The 20,590-nt window shown below is 33.3% G+C and overlaps 1 protein-coding gene across 1 annotated transcript in view; it reads right to left on the bottom strand.

Moving 5' to 3' along the window:
• The window catches only part of ankrd6b (ankyrin repeat domain 6b), a 50,249-nt gene that overhangs the window by 16,554 nt on the left and 13,105 nt on the right, over positions 1–20,590 (bottom strand). The window contains exons 3-4 of the mRNA XM_077219652.1: positions 4,365–4,463; positions 1,095–1,193 (exon numbers count right to left, since the gene is read on the bottom strand). Coding sequence (XP_077075767.1) covers positions 1,095–1,193; positions 4,365–4,463 — 198 coding nt within the window. The remainder of the gene's footprint in view (positions 1–1,094; positions 1,194–4,364; positions 4,464–20,590) is intronic.

The raw sequence follows: 20,590 nt of genomic DNA, 5'->3' as shown, positions 1-20,590 counted from the left end.
GTTGAAAACAGTTGTGCTGCTTCATATTTTTGTCCAAACCGTGATACATTTTTTTCAGGATTCTTTGAAAGTTCAAGAGAAAAGCATTTAATTAAAAAAAATATATTTTGCATTATTATAAATGTCTTTCACTTTTGATCAATTTAATGCGTCCTTTCTGAAGAAAAGTATTAATTTCTTTAAAAAAAAATCGTATTGACCCCAAACTTTTGAACGGTAGTGTAAAACACACACAACAGCCACTGGTAGGCTACACTTTTGTCAACTGCTCATTAATGCAAATATCTTCTCAGCCAATCCTTTGGAAGCAACTCAATGTTGGACATGTGTCAGTGGTTCAGGCTGGTGGTGTAATGGTGTGTGGATTATTTTCTTGACACACTTTGCGCCCCTTAGTACCAACTGAGCAACGTTTAAATGTCAAAGTCTACCAGAATATTGTATCTTCTTCCAGCAGGATAGCAGGCCATGTCACAAAGCTCAAGTAATCTCAAAGCACTCAACGGCCTTCACAGTCACCAGATCTCAATCCAATAGAGCAGCTTTGAGATGTGGAGGAACAGGAGTTCCTAATGTACAGTTAAATGTACAGTAACATTTTAAAATAGATGTCTGAAGGCAGTTCTGAAGGCAAAAGAGGGTTCAACCCGGCACTAGCAAGGTGTACCTAATAAAGTGGCCTGTGAGTGTGTATATATGCATTCATGTATAATAAATATATAGTTGTAGAAAGGAACCAAATAATGTCACTTCCTAGGTGTCACAATTTTAAGGAATTAAAAAAAAAATGTAATCAGGGAAAATGTTGCGGTAGGTTCAAGCACAAAATGTGGGGCATTTTGTCTGTTGTCCCAGGCAGCCGATTTCCTACATAACTGTGATAGTTTCACATATCTCATGTCACTCCATGTTCTCCTTCTCACATAATAAAAGTATTTACACTCAAATCAATATTCAAGTTATTTGACCAGATTACTGTACATTGTTCTTGAGATATATACCTATGTGCAGTGGAAGAAATGAAAACAGAGCAATGCAACTCCTGCTATAGTAACTTCTTTTTTTTAGCATATATGAGAATGAGAAATATGTACCTTGTCTTGTCTATCTAGTGCACATCCTTCCTGAAGGAGCGCTGAGATGACGTCAGTGTTCCCCACCACAGCGGCTCTGTGCACGGCTGTCTGGTCACCCTGAGGGAGAACAACACATCAGTCAAGCCGATCCTGTGGTCTGGCTCAGTGTGTTGTTTATGGGACAGGTGTCTAAGCACATCAGAGGACTGCGTTACTCTCACTGACATGCAAGGGATCTTTTTAAAACAAGGCCCAAAACAGTTTAGCAATCTTGTTTTGGACAAATCTTTCCAACAGATTTCTGATTCTGGTCATAACACGACAACAGATTTTGAATTGTAAAAAAAAAGCTGTATAAATATGATTTTGTTTGCTGTAGCGCAATAGATTCAATAGAAGTACAGGAAACACGGTTTAAGATCAACATTTCTCTGTTTTCAGTTTTCTGTAGAGGATCTTCTGTAAAATCAGGATTCTTTTTCTGGAGCAGAAAGAAAAACAAACTACAAAAAAAAAAAAAAAATTGGCATGGTTGCCAAAACACAGATAAGGTTCATGAAAACAAATTTAAGTTTGGAATATCATCTGTCTAAAATATGAATGAAAAATACTAAAACTATAAACGTGCTGTGCTCTGTTCCTCATCGGTCTTCAGACCTGAATTTAAATGCATGACTTATGGTGCTTTTATGCTTTTCCTCAAAACATCTGCTTTTGTGCTGCACAGAAGAAAGTCATGGGGGTTTGGAAGGAATCTGGTGAATATTTTTGGGTGAATTATTCTTTTAAATGTACATAGACGTTTATGACTCCAGTTGCACTATATAAGGTTTCAAAAACCCAATTACTAGTTTAGTGGGTTTTTATTTGAATGTAGTCATTCAGACAAAAGTGGCCTGATGTAAAAAAAAAAAGTGAATCTGATGTTTTCGATTCTGCTTGATCTAGATCAGACCCAGGTCTGATGTTTCGATTCTGCTTGATCTAGATCAGATCCAGGTCTGATGCTTCGATTCTGCTTGATCTAGATCAGATCCAGGTCTGATGCTTCAATTCTGCTTGATCTAGATCAGATCCAGGTCTGATGTTTTGATTCTGCTTGATCTAGATCAGATGCAGGTCTGATGTTTCGATTCTGCTTGATCTAGATCAGATCCAGGTCTGAGATTTCGATTCTGCTTGATCTAGATCAGATCCAGGTCTGATAATTCGATTCTGCTTGATCTAGATCAGATCCAGTTCTGATGTTTTGATTTTGCTTGATCTAGATCAGATCCAGGTCTGATGTTTCGATTTTGCTTGTTCTAGATCAGATCCAGGTCTGATGTTTCGATTCTGCTTGATCTAGATCAGATCCAGGTTGATGCTTCAATTCTGCTTGATCTAGATCAGATCCAGGTCTGATGTTTCGATTCTGCTTGATCTAGAACAGATCCAGGTCTGATGTTTCAATTCTGCTTGATCTAGATCAGATCCAGATCTGATGCTTCAATTCTGCTTGATCTAGATCAGATCCAGGTCTGATGTTTCGATTCTGCTTAATCTAGATCAGATGCAGGTCTGATGTTTCGATTCTGCTTGATCTAGATCAGATCCAGGTCTGATGTTTCGATTCTGCTTGATCTAGATCAGATCCAGGTCTGATGTTTCGATTTTGCTTGATCTAGATCAGATCCAGGTCTGATGTTTCGATTTTGCTTGATCTAGATCAGACCCAGGTCTGATGTTTCGATTCTGCTTGATCTAGATCAGATCCAGGTCTGATGTTTCGATTCTGCTTGATCTAGATCAGATCCAGGTTGATGCTTCAATTCTGCTTGATCTAGATCAGATCCAGGTCTGATGTTTCGATTCTGCTTGACTAGATCAGATCCAGGTCTGATGTTTCGATTCTGCTTGATCTAGATCAGATCAAGGTCTGATGTTTCGATTCTGCTTGATCTAGATCAGATCCAGGTCTGATGTTTCGATTCTGCTTGATCTAGATCAGATCCAGGTCTGATGTTTCGATTTTGCTTGATCTAGATCAGATCCAGGTCTGATGTTTCGATTTTGCTTGATCTAGATCAGATCCAGGTCAGATGTTTAGTAGTGTGACTCCAGCCTGAAGAGATTAGACCTCAGTATTCTGACAGCATTCTGCATTTAACATGGATGAAAGCAAGGCTGTGAGGGATAGACTTACAGTCTTTACAATGGCACACACTGAATAAAAATACTAGAGCATGTAAACTCACTAATTATTTTATGGAGTCTTTGTCTACTTATTTTTTCCTTCAGAAAGATGTTTCTTTGGCTGAACAATCGGTATGTTGTTAAACAACAGTACAATCCACTGAACATTCCTGTCAGGAAATAAACGAGGCACTATCCTCACTTTTACGTCCCTTTCAAGGCAGTAAGTGGAGGGACAGTGAGGCGTTTGAACTCACAGGAATTATGGTGAAAGATATATACAAGCAAGAGTTGAGGAGTCATATTAATATTATTTGATAATTTTGTTCTTTTTTTTTCATTTTAATCCTTATCGCCAGCACGCACATTCACAGGCTTCCGTGGCATATTACCGTATAAATGATAACATAGATACTGATTTCCGTATGACAGCGTGTTCTTCTTCGTATGCGGGTCAGTGTAGGACCATGAACAGTTCACACTCGAATCTGACAATGGCAACCTTTCAAGATAATGTGAACAGCCAGATCTGAGTAATAAATCAGAAGTGAGCAGTAAGGCTGGCAGTGTCAACATAGCAGTGTTAGATACTATTATAGCTTTTATTAATACTTTGAATTGGGTTTTATATTTAATTTCAATTTTAAATTTTTAGTAGTTTTGTTGTGTTTTTGTAATTTTTATTTGTCTATTTAGTATTCTATTCATTTTTTCTCAGTTTAAGTTTATTTCAGAACATAAAGTTGAAAATGTGAAATATTGCTGAAATAAAATAAGTTAAGTAATATTAATAAGTAATATTTTATATATATGTATATATATATATATATATATATATATATATATATATATATATATAGTCTAATCTTTCTATAAAATAAAGAAAGACTTAACTATGGCTATGTTCCAGGGTTATTATAGTTAGCAAAAATTTAAAAGCTAATATATATATATATATATATAGTTAAGTCTTTTTTTTATAGAAAGATTAGACTTCAACAGTGACTTAGCCCAATGAAAATGTACAGAGGGCCCAGAAAACCTAGCGACGGCACAGGTCATCAATGATATGTTTGTTTTTACGAGAAAATGCTGCAAACATTTTATACTCACATCATCTTGAATATCCAGGTCACAACCAGCTGCAAGCAGAATCCTCACAACAGCGATGTGGCCTTTATAGGCAGCCAAATGCAAAGGTGTTCTGCCATTCTGCAAGAAAACAACACACACACACACACACAAAATCAGGCACTCAAACACACAGACAGACTTTAACAGCTATCAGTCAATCTGAATGGAGTGAATGTGAATGTGTGTGGGACAAAACAGAAGTGTGACCGTGATGCGAAGCAGACCTGCACAATCCCAATCTCACAATGAGCGAGAGTAAATAAAAATGTGATGCACCAATTCACATCATAGTAGCAGGAACATATGACATCATCAGTCCTCTTTTCTACCGTTTTTACACTGATTAATCTCCCAGAGGACTGCAGTCAGGAGACTGTCACGAAGAGAAAGTGACTTATGTTACAGAGACAACACTCATTTCACACAGTGTGTGTGTTCTGGCTGCTGTATCACACATATTTTCTTTACTTGTCCCTGTCCTTTTTTGCAAACAAACGTCACGTATTAGAGAGGCCATTATTATTATGTAGTGGATTTTCAAGTCCCCATGAGTCTTAATACAATGGATAAAATACTAAGCTCACCATTTATAAATATATATATTTCGCTACTTTGGTTTGAGTGGATGTTCATTTGTATCATGTCTCCAGGTGCAGCACTAACTTCTAATATGAAGATTAAGATCTATTAAGAATATTCCAGGTGTTTGGTCATTTGTTATCGAATCAAAATATTTCAAACCAAAGTCTCTTTGGAACACTATGTTCTAAAAATCTTTTGAAAAACTTCCTTAATGACATCATCTGCCAGGAAGTGGTGTCATTTTTGTGGGAAAATAACAGCACAGTAATTATTAGCATTAAATCTGATTAATTCTGTTATGTTCTGTGCTTCGTTATTCTAAAAACGTATTGTTTGATCTGTAGTTTGATCAAATTATAGAAATCCATTTGATAATATCAATATTTCAAAAGTAATAATTATAGTGAAAAATATTTGGACAGATTTTATATTTAAACTTAAATAGTATATACAGTGTACAGTGCAGGTCAGAATTATTTGCTCCCTTGGTAAATATGATCAAAGATGGCTGTAAAAAATAAATCTGCATCGTTTATCACTTTGATATTTTATTCCAAAAATTAGCAAAAATCTAACCTTTCATTGAAGTAAATGAACTGAAAGTGGGGGAGAAATCACATTATTAAATAAATATCTTTCTCCAAAACACATTGGGAACAATTATTTGCCCCATTTTATTAAAACAGCATTTTTCTGAAATAGAAAGCTTTTGTAACATTATTACTACCGTTCAAAAATTTGGGGTCAGTAAGAGTTTTTTTTGGAAAGAAATTAATAATTTTATTCAGCAAGGATCCATTAAACTGATCAAAAGTGACAGTATAGACATTTATCATGCTGCAAAAGCTTTCTATTTCAGATAAATGCTGTTCTTTTGAACTTTCTATTCATCAAAGAATCCTGAAAAGAAATTGTTCACAACTGCTTTCAACAACAACAATAATAATAACTAGAAAAAGTTCGTCGAGACAAACTTTAAGTTGGCTTGTGAAAGTTTGGACCAATAAGTTTGAAGAAGTTTAAATTAGTTTAAAGTTTAAATTAGTTTAAATTTTAAAGTAGTTTGAAGTTGAAATTAGTTTAAAGTTTAAAGTAGTTTAAAGTTTAAAGTTTTAATGGTTTAAAGTTTAAAGTAGTTTAAAGTTTGAAGTATAGTTTGAAGTAATTTAAAGTTGCTAGGGTGTTTATAGTGGGTTGCTAAGGTGTTCTGGGTGGTTGCCTGGCGGTTGCTAAGGTATTTTAGGTGGTTGCTAGGGTGTTTTGGATGGTTGCTATGGTGTTGCTTGGGTGTTCTACGGTATTTTGGGTGGTTGCTATGGTGTTGCTAGGGTGTTTTAAGGTATTTTGGATGGTTGCCATGGTGTTCTGGGTGGTTGCTATGGTGTTGCTAAGGTGTTGTAAGGTATTTTGGGTGGTTGCTATGGTGTTCTGGGTGGTTGCTAGGCAGTTGCTAGGGTGTTCTGGGGTTGCTAGGCAGTTGCTAGGGTGTTCTGGTGGTTGCTATGGTGTTGCTAGGGTGATTTAAGGTATTTTGGGTGGTTGCTAGGGTGTTCTGGGTGGTTGCTAGGCAGTTGCTAGGGTGTTCTGGTGGTTGCTAGGGTGTTGCTAGGGTGTTCTAGGGTATTTTGGGTAGTTGCTATGGTGTTGCTAGGGTGATTTAAGTTATTTTGGGTGGTTGCTAGGGTGTTCTGGGTGGTTGCTAGGCAATTGCTAGGGTGTTCTGGTGGTTGCTAGGGTGTTCTAGGTTATTTTGGGTGGTTGCTATGGTGTTGCTAGGGTGATTTAAGGTATTTTGGGTGGTTGCTAGGGTGTTCTGGGTCGTTGCTATGCAGTTGCTAGGGTGTTCTGGTGGTTGCTAGGGTGTTGCTAGGGTGTTCTAGGGTATTTTGGGTGGTTGCTATGGTGTTGCTAGGATGATTTAAGGTATTTTGGGTGGTTGCTAGGGTGTTCTGGGTGGTTGCTAGGGTGTTCTAGAGCATTTTGGGTGGTTGCTATGGTGTTGCTAGGGTGTTTTAAGGTATTTTGGGTGGTTGCTAAAAAGAAAGAAAGATTGAAAGAAAGATTAGAAAGAAATAAAGATAGATAGAAAGATTAGTTAGAAAGAAAGAGAGAAAGAGAGATAGAAAGATTAGTTAGAAAGAAAGAAAGATTAGTTAGAAAGAAAGATTAGTTAGAATGAAAGAAAGTTAGAAAGTAAGATTAGTTAGAAAGAAAGAAAAAAAGAAAGATTGAAAGAAAGATTAGAAAGAAAGAAAGAAAGATAGAAAGATTAGTTAGAAAGAAAGAAAGAAAGATTAGTTAGAAAGAAATAGATTAGTTAGAAAAGAAAGAAAGAAAGAAAGAAAGATTAGTTAGAAAGAAAGATTAGAAAGAGAGATAGAAAGAAAGATAGAAAGATTAGTTAGAAAGAAAGAAAGATTAGTTAGAAAGAAAAAGATAGAAAGTAAAATTAGTTAGAAAGAAAGAAAGAAAGAAAGATAGAAAGATTAGCTAGAAAGAAAGAAATATAGAAAGATTATTTAGAAAGAAAGAGAGAAAGAAAGAAAGAGAGATAGAAAGATTGTGTTCATAAGTGTATGAATTCATGAGTTCATAAGTGTATGAGTTTATAAGTTTATGAATTCATGAGTTCATAAGTGTATGAATTCATGAGTTTATAAGTGTACGAGTTTATGAGTTTAGAGTTTATAAGTTTAAATGAGTAAGAGTTCAGAGTTTATTAATTTATGAGTTTGAGTTCATAAGAGTTTGAATTCATGAGTTTATAAGTGTATGAGTTTATAAGTGTATGAGTTTATGAGTTTAGAGTTTATAAGTTTAAATTAGTCTAAGAGTTCAAGTTTAGAGTTTATTAATTTATTATGAGTTTAAGAGTTTAAGTGTAGATAGATAAGTGTCATAGATATATGAGTTTATTAGTTTAAATGAGTCTCAATGGCTCATATAGTATATAGAATGGCAGTTTGATTCAGTCTAGGGCTTCAAGGTATTTAGATTTGAATTTTTGACAGTTGGGGAGTTTGAAAATCTGAACATTCCGCCATGTTAAGTCAATGGGAGTTTTTTCCGACTTTGATCGTCATTTTTAGGAAAACCGTAAGTCCGATCAGTTAGAAAAGATATAGCATACCGAGTCAGAACAGTCTGAGTGTCTGTGCCGAGTTTGGAGTATGTGGAGTTAAAGCTCTAGGAGGAGATAGAGTTTTGACAGAATAATAATAATAATAATAATAATAATAAGTTTAAGTACAATATCAGTAAGTTGGCTCTCACAAGCCAACTTAATAATAATAATAAGTTTAAGTACAATATCAGTAAGTTGGCTCTCACAAGCCAACTTAATAATTAGTTAGAAAGAAAGATTAGTTAGAAAGAAAGAAAGAAAGAAGAAATATTAGTTAGAAAGAAAGAAAGAAAGAAAGAAAGATTAGTTAGAAAGAAAGAAAGAAATAATTAGTTAGAAAGAAAGATTAGTTAGAAAGAAAGAAAGAAAGAAAGAAGAAAGATTAGTTAGAAAGAAAGAAAGAAAGAAAGAAAGAAGAAAGATTAGTTAGAAAGAAAGAAAGAAGAAAGATTAGTTAGAAAGAAAGAAAGAAAGAAGAAAGATTAGTTAGAAAGAAAGAAAGAAAAAGTAAAAAAGAAAGAAAGAAAGAAAGAAAGAAAGAAGAAAGATTAGTTAGAAAGAAAGAAGAAAGATTAGTTAGAAAGAAAGAAAGAAAGAAAGAAAGATTAGTTAGAAAGAAAGAAAGAAGAAATATCAGTTAGAAAGAAAGAAAGAAAGAAAGAAAGAAATATTAGTTAGAAAGAAAGAAAGAAAGAAAGAAAGAAAGAAGAAATATTAGTTAGAAAGAAAGAAAGAAAGAAAGAAAGAAAGAAAGAAGAAAGATTAGTTAGAAAGAAAGAAAGAAAGAATTAGTTAGAAAGAAAGATTAGTTAGAAAGAAAGAAAGAAAGAAAGAAAGAAAGAAAGAAAGAAAGAAAGAAAGAAAGAAAGAAAGAAAGAAAGAAAGAAGAAAGATTAGTTAGAAAGAAAGAAAGAAATAATTAGTTAGAAAGATTAGTTAGAAAGAAAGAAAGAAAGAAAGAAGAAAGATTAGTTAGAAAGAAAGAAAGAAAGAAAGAAAGAAAGAAAGAAAGAAAGAAAGAAAGAAGAAAGATTAGTTAGAAAGAAAGAAAGAAAGAAAGATTAGTTAGAAAGAAAGAAAGAAAGATTAGTTAGAAAGAAAGAAAGAAGAAATATTAGTTAGAAAGAAAGAAGAAATATTAGTTAGAAAGAAAGAAAGAAAGAAAGAAAGAAAGAAAGAAGAAATATTAGTTAGAAAGAAAGAAAGAAAGAAAGAAAGAAAGAAAGAAAGAAAGAAAGAAAGAAAGAAAAAGAAAGAAAGAAGAAATATTAGTTAGAAAGAAAGAAAGAAAGAAAGAAAAAGAAAGAAAGAAAGAAAGAAAGAAAGAAAGAAAGAAAGAAAGAAAGAAAGAAGAAAGATTAGTTAGAAAGAAAGAAAGAAAGAATTAGTTAGAAAGAAAGAAAGAAAGAAAGAAAGAAAGAAAGAAAGAAGAAAGAATAGTTAGAAAGAAAGAAAGAAGAAAGATTAGTTAGAAAGAAAGAAAGAAAGAAAGAAGAAAGATTAGTTAGAAAGAAAGAAAGAAAAAGAAAGAAAGAAAGAAAGAAGAAAGATTAGTTAGAAAGAAAGAAAGAAAGAAAGAAAGAAAGAAAGAAAGAAAGAAAGAAAGAAAGAAAGAAAGAAAGAAAGAAAGAAGAAAGATTAGTTAGAAAGAAAGAAGAAAGATTAGTTAGAAAGAAAGAAGAAAGATTAGTTAGAAAGAAAGAAAGAAAGAAAGAAAGAAAGAAAGAAAGAAAGAAAGAAAGAAAGAAAGAAAGAAGAAAGATTAGTTAGAAAGAAAGAAAGAAAGAAGAAAGATTAGTTAGAAAGAAAGAAAGAAAGATTAGTTAGAAAGAAAGAAAGAAAGAAAGAAGAAAGATTAGTTAGAAAGAAAGAAAGAAGAAAGATTAGTTAGAAAGAAAGAAAAAGAAAGAAAGAAAGAAAAAGAAAGAAAGAAAGAAAGAAAGAAAGAAAGAAAGAAAGAAAGAAGAAAGATTAGTTAGAAAGAAAGAAAGAAAGAAGAAAGATTAGTTAGAAAGAAAGAAAGAAAGAAGAAAGATTAGTTAGAAAGAAAGAAAGAAAGAAAGAAGAAAGATTAGTTAGAAAGAAAGAAAGAAAGAAAGAAAGAAAGAAGAAAGATTAGTTAGAAAGAAAGAAAAAGAAAGAAAGAAAAAGAAAGAAAGAAAGAAAGAAAGAAGAAAGATTAGTTAGAAAGAAAGAAAGAAGAAAGATTAGTTAGAAAGAAAGAAAGAAAGAAGAAAGATTAGTTAGAAAGAAAGAAAGAAAGAAAGAAAGAAGAAAGATTAGTTAGAAAGAAAGAAAGAAAGAAAGAAGAAAGATTAGTTAGAAAGAAAGAAAGAAAAAGAAAGGAAGAAAGAAAGAAAGAAAGAAAGAAGAAAGATTAGTTAGAAAGAAAGAAAGAAAGAAAGAAGAAAGATTAGTTAGAAAGAAAGAAGAAAGATTAGTTAGAAAGAAAGAAGAAAGATTAGTTAGAAAGAAAGAAAGAAAGAAAGAAAGAAAGAAAGAAAGAAAGAAAGAAAGAAAGAAAGAAGAAAGATTAGTTAGAAAGAAAGAAAGAAAGATTAGTTAGAAAGAAAGAAAGAAAGAAGAAAGATTAGTTAGAAAGAAAGAAAGAAAGAAAGAAAGAAGAAAGATTAGTTAGAAAGAAAGAAAGAAAGAAAGAAGAAAGATTAGTTAGAAAGAAAGAAAAAGAAAGAAAGAAAAAGAAAGAAAGAAAGAAAGAAAGAAAGAAAGAAAGAAAGAAAGAAAGAAAGAAAGAAAGAAAGAAAGAAAAAAGAAAGATTAGTTAGAAAGAAAGAAAGAAAGAAGAAAGATTAGTTAGAAAGAAAGAAAGAAAGAAAGAAGAAAGATTAGTTAGAAAGAAAGAAAGAAGAAAGATTAGTTAGAAAGAAAGAAAGAAAGATTAGTTAGAAAGAAAGAAGAAAGATTAGTTAGAAAGAAAGAAGAAAGAATAGTTAGAAAGAAAGAAAGAAAGAAAGAAAGAAAGAAGAAAGATTAGTTAGAAAGAAAGAAAGAAAGAAAGAAAGAAGAAAGATTAGTTAGAAAGAAAGAAAGAAAAAGAAAGAAAGAAAGAAAGAAAGAAAGAAAGAAAGAAGAAAGATTAGTTAGAAAGAAAGAAAGAAAGAAAGAAAGAAAGAAAGAAAGAAAGAAAGAAAAAAGAAAGATTAGTTAGAAAGAAAGAAAGAAAGAAGAAAGATTAGTTAGAAAGAAAGAAAGAAAGAAAGAAAGAAAGAAAGAAGAAAGATTAGTAAGAAAGAAAGAAAGAAAGAAAGAAAGAAAGAAAGAAAGAAAGAAGAAAGATTAGTTAGAAAGAAAGAAAGAAAGAAAGAAAGAAAGAAAGAAAGAAAGAAGAAAGATTAGTTAGAAATAAAGAAGAAAGATTAGTTAGAAAGAAAGAAGAAAGATTAGAAAGAAAGAAAGAAAGACTAGTTAGAAAGAAAGAAAGAAAGATTAGTTAGAAAGAAAGAAAGAAAGAAGAAAGATTAGTTAGAAAGAAAGAAAGAAGAAAGATTAGTTAGAAAGAAAGAAAGAAAAAGAAAGAAAGAAAGAAAGAAAGAAAGAAAGAAAGAAAGAAGAAAGATTAGTTAGAAAGAAAGAAAGAAAGAAGACAGATTAGTTAGAAAGAAAGAAAGAAAGAAGAAAGATTAGTTAGAAAGAAAGAAAGATTAGTTAGAAAGAAAGAAAGATTAGTTAGAAAGAAAGAAGAAAGATTAGTTAGAAAGAAGAAATATTAGTTAGAAAGAAAGAAAGAAGAAATATTAGTTAGAAAGAAAGAAAGAAAGAAAGAAAGAAAGAAAGAAAGAAAGAAAGAAAGAAAGAAAGAAAGAAAAAAGAAAGATTAGTTAGAAAGAAAGAAAGAAAGAAGAAAGATTAGTTAGAAAGAAAGAAAGAAAGAAGAAAGATTAGTTAGAAAGAAAGAAAGAAAGAAGAAAGATTAGTAAGAAAGAAAGAAAGAAAGAAAGAAAGAAAGAAAGAAAGAAGAAAGATTAGTTAGAAAGAAAGAAAGAAAGAAAGAAAGAAAGAAAGAAAGAAAGAAAGAAAGAAAGAAAGAAAGAAAGAAAGAAGAAAGATTAGTTAGAAAGAAAGAAGAAAGATTAGTTAGAAAGAAAGTAGAAAGATTAGTTAGAAAGAAAGAAAGAAAGAAAGAAAGATTAGTTAGAAAGAAAGAAAGAAAGAAAGAAAGATTAGTTAGAAAGAAAGAAAGAAAGAAAGAAGAAAGATTAGTTAGAAAGAAAGAAAGAAAGAAGAAAGATTAGTTAGAAAGAAAGAAAGAAAAAGAAAGAAAGAAAGAAAGAAAGAAAGAAGAAAGATTAGTTAGAAAGAAAGAAAGAAAGAAGAAAGATTAGTTAGAAAGAAAGAAAGAAAGAAAGAAAGAAAGAAAGAAAGAAGAAAGATTAGTTAGAAAGAAAGAAAGATTAGTTAGAAAGAAAGAAGAAAGATTAGTTAGAAAGAAGAAATATTAGTTAGAAAGAAAGAAAGAAGAAATATTAGTTAGAAAGAAAGAAAGAAAGAAAGAAAGAAAGAAAGAAAGAAAGAAAGAAAGAAAGAAGAAAGATTAGTTAGAAAGAAAGAAAGAAAGAAGAAAGATTAGTTAGAAAGAAAGAAAGATAGATTAGTTAGTAAGAAAAAAAGAAAAAAGAAATATTAGTTAGAAAGAAAGAAAGACAGAAAGAAAGAAGAAAGATTAGTTAGAAAGAAAGAAGAAAGATTAGTTAGAAAGAAAGAAAGAAAGAAGAAAGATTAGTTAGAAAGAAAGAAAGAAATAAAGAAAGAAAGAAGAAAGATTAGTTAGAAAGAAAGAAAGAAAGAAAGATAGATTAGTTAGTAAGAAAGATAGATTAGATAGATAGATAGATAGATAGATAGATAGATAGATAGATAGATAGATAGAAAGAGATAGATAGATGGATAGATAGATAGATAGATAGATAGATAGATAGATAGATAGATAGATAGATAGATAGATAGATAGATAGATAGATAGATAGATAAGTTCATTAGTACATATAGAATGGTAGTTTAATTGAGTCTTGGGCTTCAGGGAGTTTAGATTTGAGTTTTTGTGTTGTACACTGCTGGGCCACCGTAGCCTTGGCTCAATTTGAACTGTTGCAATGAAAGTCAATGGGATTTTTATGATTTTTAATATTAATTTTTAAGAAATCTGAAAGTCAAATCAGTCTGAAAAGATATAGCACACTAAGTCAGAACAGTCTGAAGGTCTGACCCGAGTTTGGAGTTTGTAGAGTTAAAGCTCTAGGAGGAGTAGCAGTCAGAAAATTTTGGTTAAGAAAAAGAAGAAGAAAAAGAATAATAATAAGTTTAAATAGGATTTCAGTAAGTTGGCTTTCACAAGCCAACTTAATAATAATAGATAATAAAAGATAATAATAAATGTTTCTTGCACATCAAATCATCATATCAAAATTATTTCTATAGGATCATGTGACACTGAAGACTGAATAATGATACTGAAAATTCAGTTTGCCATCACAGGAATAAATCACATTTTAACATATATTCAAATAGAAAACAGTTATTTTAAATTGTACAAATATTTCACAATATTACTGTTTTTGCTGTATTTTGGATCAAGTAAACGAAGCCTTGGTGAGCAGAAGAGACTTCTTTTAAAACATTAAAAATTTTGGCCACCACTGTATATATATATAGGTATATATATATATATATATATATATATATATATATATATATATATATATATATATATTTTTTTTTTTTTTTTAAGTTGACATTGCTGTGTTTGTGAACTAGTTTGAGGATGAGTAATTTTAACTCTTTATTTCTCTATTAACTTTATTAACTCTTTAAGCCAATCATCATGTTTATTGAATCGCAAAAAAAAAAATATATATATATATATATTATAATGCATAAAGTTTAAATTCCTAAGTTTGATCAGAGCATTTTTCTGAAATATCTGGTTTATCCTTAAAGAAATGTCCTATGGAAATAATAAATGACAACACATTTCTTCAGAAGGTGCAGCTGTATAACTGTAGGCTCCTGTAGGCTCGTGAAATGGACATCTAACTTTATGACTCCAGGGCAGAGGACATTAAGTGTTGACTACAGGCTGGAATTCAAGTCAGACGCAGCAAGGTTTGCAGACATGCAAAAGAAAATGAAAAAAAAGATGGAAACTGATGTAAGACACCAGTGAAGAGATGCGGTAGGATTGTGAGCGGCTCCAAAGGTTTCTTGTGAACAACAGCATGAGATGAAGAAGTGACATCAGACACATGAAGGGGAGATCGATATTAGAGGACTTAAACGTGGTGGTGAAATAGTCTTGCCCAGGGTTTCCCAAACTTTACAGTCAGCTAAATCCCTCAAATGTCAAATATTTACTTTAGTAGCCCCCTGGCATTTTTTTTAAACTACACTTTTTTTTAAGACGAGATTTTCAATAATTTAACAACATATTCACAGTTATCTGATGTCGGTTAATGGTCACATGACATGTAAACACTAACATATAAATTAGCTCATCTTTTTTAGTATGCGTTTAATTTTTATGGTTTTTATTTTAAAAAAGGAGTGCTCACACTAGGATTCTCTCTTTACAAGAACCAACTAACACTCAAATCATCAAGCTTTTATTTTGTTTTATTTTGGCATTGCTGAAATGCTGTAAACGTCTGTCCACAAAAATGTGTGAAATTGTGTGAATGTCACTAAGTAAGTGAACCTAGTGCACATTAAGCTCCCAAATGAGTGTTAAAATCACAGCATTTACTGTGAACCGAGCTGATCTGACCTTTAAATGCAAAAGCTTGCGCTCAGTCTCAGGACAATCTCATCTCACGGAATGATAATATCAGAACGTAAACTCTCAGTAGCGGTGTTCATTAAGACTCAGAGTCGGGCAATAATGCCCACAGAGCCAGAGAATATACGCTTTATGTAGATAGAACAGGTATAGTTTAGTTTAATTACGGTTATAACGTATTTGTCATTTGCTTTTATCCACTATTAGTACAAGCCTGTTGTAGCGGACCCCGTCCGAATGATGGCCAAAACTTTACTGATGAGTTCAATGAAGTTTATTGTACATCACACAAAAGATGAAGCGTTAGTTTTACTCCAGAAAATCACTGTAAGAGCTGAATAAACACTGTATAAGTCGTCCGCATTAACGTCTTACCCATACATAAACTCTCTCTCTCTCTCCCTTTCACTATCATCAACATACACAGCGAATTACACAAAACACTCGTTACAGCTAACAGTAAAAAAATATATACACCTTTTCTGTGGGTGCTTAATAAACGGGTAATTTTATTTCCGTAAAACGACTCGATGAAACAACCCTTTCATTTCTGCCGTGATCAGTAACGTTAGGCCTATGGCTCCGGAGACTGTACAGACTGTACTTCGGGTCACGAACAGTAGCTACAGATCCATCCTCGAGTAACAACCAAGTAAATGAAGACTGCTATGTTCATTCTTACATCAAACAACAAAACACCTCAATCGCTTACGGGGCATTCTTGTCTACAGCTGCTCCGGCGTCGAAACAATGTGTTTAGCTCACTCAGGGCGGGTCTATGTTAACACAGCAGTGTCAGTCAACCGTTGTGGGCGGGGCTTGGGCAAAACTACATCACACTGCCCCGAATCTGAGAACGGCTTGTTCTGAGACAGTGCTTATGATTTATGGGGATTTTAAAAAAAGCACTGAGTGGATTTTTATCATTATAGGGTGGTTGTGTACCAACCAACACACATTTATGTTCAAATACCATGTAAAAGTGAATTTTGCATAATAGATGCCCTTTAATGTTACATTTGATTTAATTATTTATTAGCTTTTCATCAATTCACAAACCCCGTTTGGGAACCCTAGTCTAGTTGAATGACCTAGTTAAATCACCTCACAGGATGAGCGAAGCGCCTGGTAGAGACAGAGAAGTGTGTCCAGATCATCCAGGAAATATGAGGGCAGGAACAAACAACAAGCAGTGAATAAAGACGGCAGGTCTTCTGTGTCATACCTGTACCTGGGTGAGTGTACGTAAGGGATAATGTACATCCAGCCGGTTGTTATCTCAGAATAAACCCAGACAGGGTGATCAGGACTTGATCAGGTCTTGCATCAGCCTGAAGGGGTTTATTCTGAGAGAACAACCGGCTGGATGTACATCATCCCACTTATTAAACGGCTACTTGCCACATAAGTACATAATTAGACACAAAATATTGATCTAAGACTAAATATTTTATTAGCACAAAGCGGAGAGAGCAGTTTCAGCGCTGAAAATTCAACTAGACGGACATTTAAGAGATACGGTATACAGTCATACCACTTATTACTCTGCATTTCACCACAGAAATAATTATGGAGATAAGAGATACTGATTTCAGATTAAACTGTTTTAAATTCGTACCGGTTTCTATCTTATAATCCAACAGTGTACAAAAAAATAGTTGCAAAATGGCAGCAGCTGTGTTTGTATGAAACAAGAGAGAGCAAGTCCACAATACTGGATGACATAATTAAATAACTGTACACAAAATATTGATTTGACTTAGTTTTGATATTTTATTAGCTTACCAAACACAAAACTTCCACGAAGAAAAAAATGTTCCTAGCAAGCGTAACGCGCTGCTGACTTCAGTAACCCGGATAAGCCTGTTTTTCTGTTTTTAGCAATTGTTATCTAGGACTAACATACCACTGGATGGCACGATTGACCAATCAGAATCAAGTATTCCACAGAGCCACAGTTTTAATTAAACTGCTTATGGACTTGACTGCTCAAAACTATCTTTATATGCTGAGATTGGATATACAGCATCGTGCAGCACTAGCTTGAGTTCTTATGTAATGATTTGGGGGACGAGACCAGAGGTATGTGCTCAGTCCAGATGGCAGGATGGGGAACACACTGCACCTCAGAACAAGAGGAGGTTGTTCACCTGCCTGAAAATACACAGATTATAATGAGAGTTTTCTCAATCTCAAGATTTCACAAGCTCCCATTTTGCAGTTACACAGACAGAAAAACAAAACTGCAAATGCACGTGATCTTTAGTTGATATAACAAGTGTGGTGACAATAAGGCCAAGTGTGAGAAACAGTTGAGCGCTCGTGCATTTAAAGAGCAGCTGTCACAAGAGATTATTTCTGTCCACAGTTTAACCTGCAGTCACAGAAATAACAATACTTTATGCTGCATTAACGGCAATGAGACATCCTCTAGTCAACATTATGTGTTGCATTATCACTATGTCAGAAATAACTATTGTGTTCCTTTCATTAAACAGTCCTTCCAGAAAAACACAGTTTTTTTGTGATTGTTGCGAGCAAAAATCCTTGATTATACGGCACGTTTTCTTAAAAAATGCGATGGAATATGCGGGATATTTATGCAATTTTATGCGATGAAATTGCGGGAACTTGCAAAAATTGCGGGAACTTGCAAAAATTGCGGGAACTTGCGCTTTGATGAAAAAGAGAAAAAATAGTGATTCTCCCAACACCCTGTTCTCACTAGGCTACCTCCTTAATGTATAGAGTGATTTCTTATTACTTCCTATGATAAGCAAGCATACTACATAACAGGAAGCGCTGGGAATATTTAAGTTCTCATCTTGTTTTATTTCAGACCTTAATAAACACATGGCTCAAACTTACAAAACATTGATGAGTCAAACAAGTTCTGTAGCTTTACAAAAGGATTATGCTACAACTTCTGTAAAAATGAATAAATAAAATATAAAAAAAATAAAATTTGTGCGTCCTGTTTTACAGCTTTTTGATGATGTTCACGTCCCGTAATTGCGTCACTTTATAACGTTCCCATGGCAACCGGGGGAAATTGGCTGCTCTTGTGTGAAGTAAACGCAACATTTTTCAACTTTCTGCTAAGATATGTGTGACTTTTTTACAACGAAAATGCAGGAATTATGAAATCATGTAATATATGCGGGGAAAGTGCGGCGTATTTGAAAAAATGCGGCCCCCGCATAAATATGCAGACTTCGGCTGATTATACATTGAATCATGCGATTGCATAATCGCGTTTTTCTGGAGGGACTGATTAAAGCCCAGACCCCTGGGAATTATGGACCAGGCTCTCAGTTTTCCTCCTGTTTGAAATCTGTTCTGTTCAAATGCTCTTTGATTGTAGGTAGGGCTGGGGCGGTATGGATTTTTTCTAACCGCGGTTGAAAAGCAAGATTTTCCTGCGGTATGGCGGTAAACCGCTTTAAAATATCTTTGCTGCATTGGATCGGTGTTCTTTCTAGAATAGCCAAGAAGAGCTTTCTAGCCTCACGGCAGCAGCACCCTGCATTGCTCATAGACCTTAAAACAGTCAGCGCTGCGGATGCGGTTTCGAAAATTGATCAAAAAACGTTGGTGCGGGTGGATGGCGGACAGATGAGTTTTGTGATGCGGTTGCGGATGAAATAATAATAGCCCATCCGTGCATCTCTAATACGAATGGAATGTTATGCGTCATGGAACATTGCGCTCCTCAACTCGTGAAAGGTCGGATTTGCTCCATCTTTTGATTATAAGTTTTGTTTAGAAAACCTTGAATCCATGTATGCCACTAAATCATTAGACATAATCCGCGTCATTAGAATCAATGAATCCATGTCATTAGACACAACGTGCACACATGTGCAGGCCAATGTTTTTTTGTTGTTTTTTTTTGCGGTGATGACGGTGACGAGCTCAGACCCGCGGTTGGAGTCACGTGACCGCGGTATTGCGGTAATGCGGTAACCGTCCCAGCCCTAATTGTAGGAAATTTGAAACCTGCCTTTGTTTCAGAAATTCAAAAAGGTGACTGCGTTTCAGAAATTCAAAAAGGTGACTGTACATCAGTAATTAAAGTCACTTGTCATTCTCTTCAAATTCTTGTTTTTTATAGTATATTACAGTATTTATTATAAATTATATATCCGTGCACATCATTTTTTTTCCAATTCAGGTGCCCTCATAATCTTTAAAATATCTTTCCTCCCTCTTTCAGCTCATCTCTTCTCTTCTCTGATGAGGGCGGGGCAACCTGTCACTCACATGAGATCCACCAATAGCAAACCACACCCATCCAACCAGCCAATCAATTCCCAACGGACAAAATCAAGCCCACCCTACATTTGTTCTTGTTCCAGAAGCTGTTTCACTCTGATATCCGACACAATAAGGAAAGAACAGACTATAACAACATCCGTTTCATGTCAACTTCAAGAGCCTGTCAAGAAAAACAATCTGTCCCAACTGTCAGAATATAATAACTTAGCCTTAATGTAGTTACATTTACATTAATGCTTACCTCTCAATTGGGACATTTTTGTTAATTACCATTATTGGTGCACTAAACTGATAATGTTGTTACCGACCTCATTAACTGGTACATGTCACTTTTTCTCTCTAGGGCTGTTTATTAACTGCAAAAGCTGACAAGCAGCCCAAACTGATCCACTAACTGTCACATAAACGGCATCTTATGTTTATATATAAGGACATCTTATTTATTTCAGTGCCACCACAGAACTTAAGAATCTGTATGCACTTTACCAGGAATGTGTAACACAAAGTGTCTTATTACTTAATTTGTTAAATGTAAGAATCTGGCATAGAAGAAACCTACTGTACATTTAATAAGGTAAACATTTATCCACACTTATCCAGGTAAAAATGCTAATTTCTTTGATGCGATTATGGAAAGCTTTGTGAGTCTATTATCTGTACTGACTGAGACAAATTAGATGAACAAATATGTGTTATTAACAAATAATCTTTAAAACACTTTACCCAACAAACAAACTGTGTGTAAGAGTTGTATGGGACGACCCCCGAATGGCAATTTACACTGAGATGGAGGACCAGGCCTCTGCTTGCCTTGGCAAGCAACGAGAAATCATCTGATAAGACTGTTTTATTGCTCAAAAGAATGTGGAAGTTGGCCACATGCAAAAGCACAGGCCATAGGAAAGACACAAAGCCCGTAAAACAGACTTTTCTTTATTAATTCATATACAAACTATGAATGAACATGCATATCCCCAAGACATTGTTTCTATAATTGGGTCAATGACGTGGCGTGTCAATTCCGATGTCCAAAGCATATTAATTACATTAAAAATGTATACATTTTTAAATGCACTTCATTAAATGACTCCACTTCCCCCTCTTTAATTATTCATGTGAGAATTCAGTATAAATAATTCATCTTAAAGGAACTATTGAGCTCAAAAGTCCCAAAATGTCATTCCGGGTAACTCTCCCGCCTTAAAATCTGAATACAAAAATACGACAAAATTTAAAAAATATAAATAAAAGTATTTATAATCTTCTTGGGCATAATTGTATTGATGTTTTCAACGATACCTACAAATATAGTGATAATACTAAGTTTATTTACATTTTTATGACAAAGACTTTTGTCTCCAAATTGTGATTTCCCTAATGTAAATAAATAAATATCCATTCCTGGATAACAGACATAAATTACCATTTTGG

This window comes from Siphateles boraxobius, unplaced genomic scaffold (assembly GCF_051911475.1).
Source record: "Siphateles boraxobius isolate OS27281-9 unplaced genomic scaffold, OSU_SipBor_1 8, whole genome shotgun sequence".
Taxonomy (NCBI): Eukaryota; Metazoa; Chordata; class Actinopteri; order Cypriniformes; family Leuciscidae; genus Siphateles; species Siphateles boraxobius.
The sequence above is the reverse complement of the archived record's forward strand: the minus strand, read 5'-3'. Positions and strand labels throughout refer to the sequence as shown.